Below are 12,784 nucleotides of genomic sequence, written 5' to 3'. Positions count from 1 at the left end.
CTTATCAGCAGACAGAACTTTACCCTTTCCTGTCAAGGCTCATTCTACCAGGGCTATGTCTACGTCAGTAGTTTTCTATGCTAGACTTTCCTTGGATGATATTTGTGCTGTGGCAACTTGGGCTTCTCCCAACACTTTTATTACTCATTACAAGCTGGACGTCGTGTCTAGGGGCCGGGCTTCCTTTGGTTCCACGGTTCTCAGGAGTATCTTCTTATGAGCCTCCAAGGATAGAGGTGCTGGGGATGCTGTCCGGTGAGTAAGGAATGTAGGCGAGATAGGACCACATAACATCAGTTAGTTATGTACTCACCATAACGATCGATGTATGTGGTCCATCTCGCCTGCATTCCTACGTACCCTCCCACCTGCCCCCTTCCTAGAGGAATTGGAAGAATTTTTGGCTTCGTGGACTCTTCAAGGTCAGTGATTTGTTCCCCTATCTGGCTGGATTTTCTTCCAGTGTTTATTGAGTATGGGTTATGAGTGTTATGATTGTTATGATTGCAAACAAGATCTGGGGCTAGGGCGAGGTGCACCCTGGGATACCGGGTTAGCCCAGCCAATTAGAGACTTCATGCTAAAAAGTTTGGCCGAGTCGGAGCCGATTCTCGGCTCCGAACCTGTGAGTAAGGAATGTAGGCGAGATGGACCACATACATTGATCATTATGGTGAGTACATAACTAACTTGTTTCTTCCTAAATGGCTTCCGTGTCTAACATGAATCAGTCCATTGAGCTGCCAGTATTCTTTCCCCACTTCTCTAACAAGGCAGAATTTAGATTTCACCAATTGGATGTACATAGACAGTTACGCTTCTATCTACACCAGACAAAAGATATCAGGAAGTCTGACCAACTCTTTGTTTCCTTTTTGGAAAACCGATTGGGTTCTCCGATATACAAGATTACGCTGTCTAGATGGATAGCCAGTTGCATCTCTTTCATCTATCAGGCAGGAGATAAGAATTTGCCATTTCCAGTCAAGGCACACTCTACGTGGGCTGTCTCCACATCCACAGCCTATCAAGCTAGATTGTCAATGGATGATATATGTGCTGCAGCTACTTGGGCTTCTCCTCACACCTTTGTTTCTCATTACAAATTGGATGTGGTCTCCAGGGGCAGATCTTCCTTTGGTTCCAGACTTCTCAGGAGTATTTTCCTATGAGCCACCCAGGATGTAGGTGCTAGGGACGCTGTCCCACGGGTAAGAATGTAAGCGAGATAGGACTACATAACATCAAGAAGTTATGTACTCACCATAACGTTCGATATATGTAGTTCATCTCGCCTCACATTCTTACTTACCCTCCCACCTTCCCCCTGCCTGGAGGATTTGGAGCATAGGATTTGGAGTATAGGTTGTCACCTGCTGAGTCCCTTTCATTAGTGATTGTTTATATGGATGTGAGGTGTGTATGAAGTACATATGTTTCGCAGCAAACTAGATCTGGGGATATGGAGCACTGCACCATGGTATACCCTCTTAGCCCAGCCAATGAGAGACTTTGAGCTAATAAAAATCGGCCGAGTCGGCTCCGAACCCATGGGTAAGAATGTGAGGCGAGATGGACTACATACGTCGAACGTTATGGTGAGTACATAACTTCTTGTTCTTGCACTTAGTGTTGCACAGAATCCTGAGCTCTACTTAGTCTTTTGTGCTTTGACTGGCTCAGCACTTTATGAACTCCTTCTCCTAAATAGGATTAGTGAATGGTAAAGCAAACACCTGCTCTAAATACTTTAACCTGTACTTGCCATATCAACAGCAGCGGATGGTGCAGCAAGTAACTAACCCAATGTGTTTCCCATTTTTGGAATAGGCTGCCCTTGGTTGTCAGAGTACTTTCCCAGCATCCTCTAAACCTGGTCTGGATGACTGGATGGGTGACTACAAATTTTCACCTGTGATATGACTGACGAATCTACCTAATGGGGATTTTTAGTTTTTCTGCAAATGAGGTGATGTGGCTATACTTTTGGATGGCCTTCTTGGCAATAAGCATACTATGAACCTGCACACTAGCTGTACCTTATTCCATGTTTCTAGTAGTGTATATAATATACATGGCATTCGTGTGTCATATTCTCAGCTATATTGCTTCTGTACATGTTTGAGTCTGTAGTACACAGTAGAGGTAACAGACTGTTTAGCCACTGTTGCCTAGTGTCAAAATGTACAATTTTTTTTTCCAGATGAGGTCACTGCAGGGACAATTCCCCTTTGCTTGAGATGTTGCAACCTCAAAGTTGATTTTATTAAGTGAGGAACTTTAATGGATGAAGATCCCTCTATCCTGTGTGTAAACACAGTGTGGTATTCAAATTCCAGGTAGAATTTGAAATCCTGGCATTCACAGTTATGATATGGACATATTCTTTACCCACTTTGTTCTTGTTGTCTTGCTTTTTGCATTTTGGCAAGTATTGATGTTGACATTACCTGGTTATCAGACAAACAAACTAGTATTTCATCAATGGGAAGTAAAACAAGATCCGCTGCACTTTAAAGCACTGGAATACTTCTTGGCCACCAGCATATGTAGAGTAGGCATTGTCATGCTGATTTTAATATCTGACTAATTAGAGCCAAATAATTGAAGTTACTTTGAAAAGTGTTTAAAAAAGCTTATGTCATTTAGTTTTCTTCTAGAGTAAGCAGCTGAGTAAATAATTTATTGATGCCATTGAAGTTGTAACCCAATTTTAATTGTATTTTTAAATAAAATATTGGAACAGTTTGGAATAAAAAGTAAAATGTGGAAATGAACGGCAAATTATAATTTATTTACAGTAATAACTGCAAGTAATAAAGTTATTGGCTAGCCTTATAGAGATTTTGGATGCCAAGAAACCAGAGTCAGAGGGCTATTTGCAGTGGAGGGGGAAGCAAGCAGCTGCTAGATGACTTGCTCTTTCAGGAGGGTGGAAGGGGGCAAGAGGGGGCCATTCCACAGATTTCCTATAGTGTTGGTTTTGCCAGCTTGGCAGCTCACACAGGTAAAAATAAATTATGGGAATATAGTCTTTTGGAAGATCATGCTGATAGCCTGTCAGCAATGTGTGTCCTGTACAGTGGGAGAAGTCAGAAAGGAATAAAGTATTCTAAAAGTATATTCTTGTGGAGTGCTGGCCCTCGTACTCAGAGCACAGTTTTCACTCCTGAGAAGGAGTAAATGTTACAGCAGTAGGCATGCCCTGGTTATATTCTGAGGTCATTTAGAGTAGCCATAAATAATTAAAACAAACAAACAAAAAAAAACAGGGTAAATGGCAGACTAGTAGGACCAAAGACAGCAGATGAAGCATGGTTATGAAACAGAACTGGGTTGAGGATTGGTAATGGAAGACTAAGTACTGAGCAGAGGTGACTGAAAAAAGTAACTTTTTTTCAGAGGTAAAATAGTGTAAAACACATTTAAGTTTTGGAATGTCCACTTTTGTCTTGCAGGGACACCCGCAAACCAACTGTCTCCCTCTCTGCTGTAGGTAAGTAGACTGTTGTGGCCTCATCTGTAGTTATTTTGGTTAAGTTACATTTGTATATGCGCAAGCCATATTTGCATAATCTTATTTTTTAAAGCTGTATTATATCGAGCTACTTCCCATCAAGTAAACTGCCATTGTAACATACCTCAGCTGTACAAATTTTTGCAGAATGTCCAGATTTTTGCCTCATATTTTTGGTTAATTTCTCATGTGATTGTGGTTTTCTAGCAAATCATTGTCAAATCACTCTGGTTTAAGACAGAAAATAATGACATACATTTGAGTTTCAGACTTCATACCCTTCAGAAAATTCATGCTAATGCAAAACTTGTTATTCTATCAACTTTCCAAGTTTGTAACAGCAATATTTAAGTGTCCCTGTTATTTATGGCTTTGTCCTGATTTCTTGCTCTAAGGAGTATGCTTTGTAGTCACGTAATTTTGTAGTCTCACCTGTGCAACGTAAAAATCTACTGCCAATCATTAACAGACTGGAGTTCCGCTGTGGTGACCCCTAACCGGGAAAAGCCAAAAGAAGAACAACAACTTAGATGAGCTTAATTGCATAGCATTATCACCCTGTATTTGAAGAATGTGCATGTTTTTTTTTTCCCACCACTGTTTGAACTGCAGTCTTACTTATCTAATGATATGCAGTATAGTCACATGACTAGCCTATTGTTACATTTGCAGCATGATTTACAGGCTTACTCCAAATGCACATTTTTGCTTCCCCTATGAAAGACCAATGCAGGGCCAAATGAAATAACTGTTTAAATTCAGCTGTATTATAGTACTTATTTCCTAATCACTTTACAAAAGCAAGAAACTTGAACAGTGTTATATAATTAATAAAATCCAAATTAGCAACCGTAACATGCGCTGTAAGTTTGCTAAAAACAATTTGGACCAAGTGGCAAAAATATTGTTACAAAGCCAGTGACTGGAAATGTACAATAATTAATTAAAAAAGACATTATTATAAAAATAATACTTCAATCCAGCTAATAATTAGAAAATAACAATACTGTAATTACAACTAATAATTACAGATGACTAGACGACAATAAGAAGAAGCAATTGTAGCTCATCACACTATCTCAGCTTGCTGTGCTATTAGTGAAGCTTTTGCAGGAGTTTCTTTAGGTAAACTCCAGTTTATTAATGCCATTAACACCTTTTCAATCTTTGGTCTGCATTCCTTATGCTTGGTGCACACACAAGTTTCTTCCAGTGGATGACCTACATTCAAAGTTTATAGAGGAAAATAGTCTTGTAAATGTATTTTTCTACAGCTGGCAGCAGCCTATAAGTTGGAGTTACACTGCATACTCTGATTTTACCAGTATTTTACAACAAATGACCATTTCCAAACTTGTTCATTTAACAGAAACTAAACAACAATTGTACTTTTACAGATCTCCAACTTCAACTATATTCGTTTGCCTGCCTCCACCCCCCGTTAGTGGTTTTGACTTCATTATTCTTTTTACTTACTATAAGAACAAGTGGACCCAACACCAATGCACTAGAGATTCTCATTATATTGCCCTGAACAAAGGCTTTTGAGGGAATTTTGAAATGGTGTGTGGAAAGTACATTACCATATAAATGTAAAAACTCCAACAATAAATTGCCATTTTAGTGTAGTTAAGTTTTAATAAAATTATATAACAAAAATAAGACTCTCTTGTACTTATAAAAAATACCCCAGTTGTAGGAACAAAAAGACTTTGGATTCCACTAGTAAACAGCTCAAAATGAAAATCATTGAGGGTCGATCAGCTTATTAAAAAAGCTAGCTTATGATAGATCCAGTCTGAAAGATAGTTATAAATCCATTAATAATCAGTGTTCTGAAGGTGAATAACTCCCTGACTTTTGACCTTGAAGAAATTGTGAAATAGTTTATTATTTTATTAACAGCTATGGGGAGATGGATTTACTGTATAGTCTGAAACTCCATTTCTGCTTGTTAGTACAGGTTCTATAAGGAAATCTGTACAAAGTATTACAACATTTCTTGCATGGGATGTATTAAGATTCCACTACTGCTGCTGTTAAACACTGAGTGCTATATTGGACCTCAGTTAAAATTAATTTTCAATAAACTTCGTCTTCAGGTACAGTCCCAGACATATGAAAATTTTCCAGCATTACTCCCTGTATTAGGGGAAAAGAGATGAAATTAAAAACTTTTCCCCTATTAGTTTGGCATCACTTCTTAGTAAGTGCTTCAAGAGCTGCTTATTAGACATTGAGTAGTAGCAAAATGAAGCCAAAGACAATCGCAGGGCATTTTTTTAGTTATGGTCGTAATCTCAAAAGCACAATACAGCAGTACACTGAGCTGATTGTGAACAATGCTACCTACACTGAGGCTGAAGATATAGCTAACCTACTGGTGAATAAATTTAAATTTAGCTCTAACTTTACCCCTGTCTTCCCTCTGTCTCTCCCTCAAGATATAACTGAAACTGGCTCACCTCCAGCTATCACACAAGACCAAGTGCTAAAAATGCTATCAAAAGCTAAAAATACTGCACCACTGGGTCCTGACGATATCCCTGGATGCATCTTAAATAGCATGATGCACGATTTAGCCACACTTCTAACATCATAGTTCAATCTCAGCCTCCGTACAGGTTTTGTACCAAACAAATGGAGAACAGCTACAGTCATTTCCCTGCATAGGGGAGTACCTTCTACAGACCCGGGCAACTACAGACCCATATGTCTGACCAGCTTCATATGCAAAGCCATGGAAAGACTTATCATGGAATTAATCAGTCAGGATATAGGGAACCTTCAAACACTAAGTCTGTCTCAGTTGAGATTCATGGTGGATTTTTTTTGAAAAATATCTCCAAAGCAATGAATGAAGGCAAAACGGTACACACTGCATACCTCAACTTGGACAAAGCTTTTGACCCATTTCCCAACTCAGGCATAGTAGAAAAGCCAAATAAACTGTGAATAAACCCCTATATCACCAACTGGATTGCCATCTGGCTTACAGATATGATGTAGATAGTCAAAATAGGGGAAGTTACCTTCACAAAGAGACCAGTTACTTTTGGAGTCCCCCAGGGTTCTGTACTGGGACCTCTTCTGTCTGACACCTATGTTTCTGAAGTAAAAGCCAATATCAAAGGGCTCTGGCTGACTAAGTCTGCAGATGCCTGCAAGCTAGGAGCAATCATTGAATCCCCAGATGACATGGCCATCCTACAGACAGGTTTCTTTCAAATAAATAACTGGTGTCAAAATCATGGTCTGACACTAAATGCCAAAAAATGCATTAATGTATCCTTTTCCTACCCCAGGAAACTACCACATTGACAATATGACCCTATGAATTGACCCAGTTGTTCAGGATTTGGGATCTTATGTGGAAAGTGACCTAACGTTTGACCAACAAGTGTCTATTGTAAGGAAGTCCTCTATATTGCACAGCTTATAAACAAAGGGTTTGTGTGTAGATTTAGGGATTTCATTGTCCCCCTTTACTCTGCTCTTGTTAGGCCAGCTATTGAATATAATGCCCCGTTTGGCATGTATCTGTCCAGATACCTGCAACAGCTGGAATTCCTACAGAGACACTTTACTAAAAAGGTACAAGGCCTAAACAAGATGTCCTAGCATGTACCAACTCAAAGCTCTGTCACTATACTTAGAATCCTACAGACAGCTAAGAGGTGACCTGTGTCTGGCATACAAGGCATCCTCCGACCCATTACTGATGATTTCCTGCACATCTCCAAGTTGAGTGGCATCAGAAATATTTGGTCTAGAGATGTAAACCTCTCTAACATCAACAGGACAGTTTGGAGGGGCAAGTATATTTTGCAGGGGATATAGCTGTTGTGGAACAGACTCCCCATCTGCCTAAAACAAATTTCATCCCTGTGTGTTTTCAAGTGCAATTTAGAGCTGTTGGTGGGAAACAGAATATTTATCCCAAGAATGCCCCCTGTACTACTAATGGACTGAGGCAGCTCGTAAATGCTTTATCCCATGCATGGGTCCCCTCAAATTATCTAAGGTATGATTCAATTTTTTCATTAGCACTAATATATAATTGCCAACCATGGGATGGGTAGGTTCACTGTATAACCAAATGAGACAGGTTATTTTTGAGCACAGAAAGGGAAACTGGCTAGGCTTAAAATGGGCCAGAAAGGTAGCTAGCCTAGTACTTGCCTAAGAACCAGTGCATTGGGTCTTTTAGATATTTTTCAACATAGATTCATAAAAGGGAAATCAATCTTAACCATTTCAGTTAAATTCTATGACCAGACTACATTGGCCTTGTATATCGGTTTATATTCAGGGATAATATACTTGGACATGGCCAAGGCATGAGAGTCCCCATCCTTATTCAATTGTTTACCTTTCCATGCTCACATGCTGCTTTCAGAGTATATGGATGTATAATTCACTCTGTGATTCTGGTATTTCTGAGATTCCCTACCTTTTGTTCCAGTAAAATCTTCTATTGAGGATTTTTGTCATATTCTGTAGTGCCTCTGTGTGACGTCCTCTGTTTGGGCCTGTATTCAAAGAGTCTGAATCCTCACCACTGACACTAGAGAGGGGACATTCACTTGGAAAAAAATAGATACACACAGTATTTTCAGATGCAGCTGTCTGCATCAAGCACGGTTTCCCTTAAGAGCACACAGGGAACACACTCGGTCTGGGGTCTGGATTTCTCACCCTCTCTCTCTCTCTCCAGGGCCCCAGTGAGACTCCCCACTGGCACAGCTGTAGGAGTCCTCAGCAGAGTATCCAAGCCAAGTCCTCCAGCACCCTCTCTGTGAAACCAGTGCTTCGTGTTCCTGCTTCAAGCAGCTGCCACACACATTTTTGGAGATTTGATTTGCATACACACACCTGGGAAAGGCTGGCACATATTTACTAGCTATGCCCCCTTCTGCACAGACTATAAGGTAGTTATACTGCCACCAGACACTCCAAAGCCAGCTACTCTAAGGCTCTTACAAGGGTACCCAATTATACTGAGTGAAATTAATATTAATAACATTGATAGTGTTTGACCAATGCAGTAAGGCTTTCAGGAATGGCCACAGAGTCACCAAACAGGAGTACTCTCAAAGGTTAAAATATTCTCAAAAGGACTAACCAAAATAAAAAGTTTAAATATATTTAGTAATTAATAAAAGAACATGAAAATACTAAATATCTATTTACAGTAAACACCAGAGTTTCATCACAGGAAATATTAAAATAACACAGATGAATAGATTAACACAGATATAGAAAAACAATACTTAACTAATCTCACTATATTTTCCTGACTGATCTAAAGAATTGCTATTCCCTGGTCACTTACTAGAGCAAGGCAAGATGAAGTAGGTGGTGTCCTTTGTCAGGTTCCAAAAATAGAGTGCTATAAGACTTCAGTCTCATCTGGTATTAAAATATCAATTTTTGTCCTAGATTACAAAATGACATCACATACATCTGATCATCTGACTTCTGGTTCCTATGCTACACCCATTGCTAGAAACTGAACCAGAATTTGGCACATATGTGTTACTATACACAAAGATGGAATTTTGCTGAGATATGTTATAGCATCTGGAAGCTATAAAATCATAAAGCACTTCCACTTTTCCTACATGTTCTAATAAGCCATTCTCTGGCAGAGACAGTTAGCCTCTGGCTGCAATCAGAACTGTAAGATACAATCGTTATGGCCTAAATAAAGTAATTTCATTTCTTACTATTTTTCAAAGTTAGCTTGACTGACATTAACTTCTTCTCTCCTAGTATCCCCTATTAAATTAGTCAGGACCCATTGTTGGTGCATTTTTAACACAAGCAGCTTTACAAATACATTTTTTCAGTACAAGCATCTGTACAAATCAGTTTAATATACAAATTGCATATAAATCTTTAAAAAATGCCAGTTAGCTGTGCTGGCATATGTTACACATCCAACTGCCCTACTTTTCTTGGCATAGTTGGTAATACCTCACATCGTCACACTCTGAAAAATGTATTTCCCCTATTCCTTTGGCCATATGACTCTTAAAGCTATTATGGTCTGCTGGCTGAGCTTTCTTGTTTTGTTTTGCATTCTTGCAAACGTATTGTCCCCAGTTCTTATTCTTTTGCAAGTTGTCACCTTTTTATTAATGACCTGTTTGCATTAACAGCGCCCATCTTCTTTTTTTCTTTTCCTCTTACCTTTCAGTATTTGCAATTCATTTCCTAAATGATGGAATTCTGTCTTCCTGTAATCCCAAGTTTCTGGTCTTTTGACACTTACCAGTATTACGTCATTTTGTGTTTCTTTGTAACATTTGTCCTAATGTGCCAGCTTTTACTGTTTTTGCATACCTTCATTCCTGGTTTGCATATAATAAAAGGCATGTGTAGAACATAATTGTTACCATGCAATAACTGGGAAAAAAGGCACTTGACTATGGTCTAAACAGGAGTTTGACTCAGTCAGGTGCTGGAAGAGCCAGAATAAGGGTAGCAGTGGCATTCATTGGCTTTGCAGGGTCACACTCCAAGGAAGGTGGTAGATGGTGGTTTTGGTCAGTTGTCTGCTCCTGTGCTAGCAGAGACTTGCGTGTAAGAAGTGGCCATGTGGCTGAGGAAGGGGGTGGGCTTGGTGATCCTATGTCAGTTTCAGTAACTGTCAAGATGTGGACAGAGAGCAGCATTCACATATCAGGGAGAGAGAGAATATGATGTCCCCTGTGCTGGCCCAGGTGCCTACATCAGCCAAATGAGGCAGGAGTTGGGACCATACTAGACATGCCTGTAGAATTCACACTCAGAATGATACAAAACTACTAGTCAGTGGGTAATATGTAGTTTGCACCATAGGAACTAGTAAGACAGGGCATCAGAAAGTCCAGTAGGAGGAGGAAGGACTTAACCTGGGGAAGGAGTTGAGGGTTTCTACCTCTGGCAGCAGAATGGAGGCCAGAATAAGAATCTGGGCATAAAGACCCCTCATGGCTGCTTGAGCAGTCTGATTGGGGGGACTTGATGATTGGCAGGCACAGTGGCATAAAGTACCCAGAGGAAAAGTTTAATAATGAGATAAAGTTACATAATGATTTTGGAATTCTGATCCTTATGTGCTATGATAGTATACTCTTTCAGTGATAGTTATCTGGCGTTTCTATTTTGCATAAAGTTACTCAGTAATTTAATGACAAATTAAATCTTTTTTTATAGCAAGACGGTCCACAAATCTTTTCTAGTGCACTGTTGACATAACAGTTTTGGATACTTTTGCCTTAGGATTAATTTACTGGGATACCACTGAGCACAAAACTAATCTTACCACTCTCCAAATGTGGTTCTTTTATTTGCTTGCACTGTGTAATAGTTTTTAAAAAAAATGTTTGTTTTTCTGTTTGGCATAGCTGGTGCCTCTCAGGTGAAATGGAACAAGAAGAACAGGAGCTGCTTAGCAACTAGCCATGATGGTGATGTCCGCATCTGGGACAAAAGGGTAAGTAAACAGGCAAAACGTCAAACAAATGCTGCTATATTTCTTCCTGCAGATTTTTCACTGCTAAGACAAAATTAAATATTTTGTAATGTTTTATTTACAAGATAGTTAAAGAATGCACAAAAATATTTTCCTTTTCTTATTTGTCTCGCGTTGTAAGGCAGAGTGCAGCTTTAAGCGAAAAAAATTATTGGTAGTGTAGGAAGGTATTCTATGTACAGTGTGGACAGCTAACGCATACTTAAGATAATGTCTTTCATCCTTGTCTTTTCAGTTTTAATTTTTCTGTGTAAAGCCTACCATTGAACAGCTCTAGTTTCATACTTTCCTAGAGCAATAGTGAGAATTTGTTGGAGTTTGACTTTGCTTCTTTTAGCGGTTGTTAGGGGCAATGAAGCAAAGCTGTTCAAATTATTAAGTCAGGCCTTTGGAGTAGGTACTGACCCTTTTCACTGTGCTCAATTTGGATGTTTTGTGGAAATTGTACTGGATAAAATTATTTTCCTGACTGACAGATAAATATACTAATGATCTGATGTTGTCCTTTTCATTCTTCCTCAATGCTTGGGTTACTGATCTGACCTATGATCCAACTTGGCCGCATTTTATAGACATCAGATCTAACTCTCGAGCACCTCTGTCTACCCATAGTGCCCTAGTCCATACCCAATACCTGTGATCTCATTTACCGCCAACTCACATGGATGTGGATCCACTCTCGTAGTGTTTTTTGGGTTGTGTAGTAAGTATTTTTTTTATTATTAAACCACTTCTTTTTCTGGTTAACTATTTACTTTATAGTTCCTCCTTCTTAGCAGTTTGATTTTATTCTGTCTGTTAGCTCTCTACCTTGTCAAGATAACTTTCACATACCATTGTCGGTGATATTTACCCATTCCAGTCCCTCTTTCTTATCCAGACAAGTTATTCTTAACTACCATTGTTGGTAGTCCTACTTTCTATAACCTTAATTTATCTTATAAAAAAGTTATATTTTACTTTCTTTTTCTCTTTATTGATAGCTAATATGGCTGAGGAGCATACAGGTTTTAAAAAATGCGCTTCTTCTGGGCACAAAATTTCAAACTGAGTGCCCATGGGGAGTGCGTTTACTGTTTGGGAGCAACGCAGCTGGGTACAAACTTTACCATTTTGTACCGTGTTCAACACTGGGAGGTTTTGCAGACAGAAGAAACAAACTAGTCCTCAGCATCTTCGTCCTCAGGGGCTCAAACCCCCAGCAAAACCATCCAAGGCTCCATCAGAGCATAGGAAATAATCTCTACCAAAGTCTCAGAAGACGACTTCATCCTCAGCTTCCACAAGAAATTTGAAGATCATCGGATCTGAGTTTATAGGATCCAAAAAGAAAAACTATGAATCCTAAGTGTTCAGATTTGATAGTTATTTCAACTAGGCCCACTATTCAACCTACAGATCAAAAATCATCGGATACGACTCCTAGCACTTGTTATACACTGGGAGCTTGCTCACCTGAGTTCATAGTCGACACTTCTTCTCATTGGCTCCACTCCCCACAAATGTAAACTCAGAAAAAACACTCTAGACCTCAGTCTACTACTTTATCTGTCAGGTCCTTCAGGAGTCTTTCATTAAGACCCAAAATGTTAGAAGCTTGATAAAACAAATGAACACAGTAATCAAGGCAGTTCATAGAAATTCATGCGATATAACAGAAATAAATAGGATATATTCCTGTGCAGCTAAATTAATAACAGATTAAGTCTTGCCACAAAAACACAGAGCAGTAATGGAAAGGAAGG

General features: G+C 39.2%; 1 protein-coding gene across 1 annotated transcript in view; it reads left to right on the top strand.

Annotated features, from left to right (window-relative positions):
* Positions 1–12,784, top strand: part of WDR59 (WD repeat domain 59) — a 1,485,413-nt gene that overhangs the window by 223,953 nt on the left and 1,248,676 nt on the right. Inside the window, exons 4-5 of the mRNA XM_044081604.1 lie at positions 3,459–3,496; positions 10,912–11,000. Of these exons, the coding sequence (XP_043937539.1) occupies positions 3,459–3,496; positions 10,912–11,000 (127 nt within the window). The remainder of the gene's footprint in view (positions 1–3,458; positions 3,497–10,911; positions 11,001–12,784) is intronic.

The sequence above is a fragment of the Protopterus annectens genome, chromosome 8.part1, assembly GCF_019279795.1.
Source record: "Protopterus annectens isolate FY-2018-M chromosome 8.part1, PAN1.0, whole genome shotgun sequence".
Lineage (NCBI taxonomy): Eukaryota > Metazoa > Chordata > Ceratodontiformes > Protopteridae > Protopterus > Protopterus annectens.
This window is presented reverse-complemented; position numbering and strand designations above follow the sequence as displayed.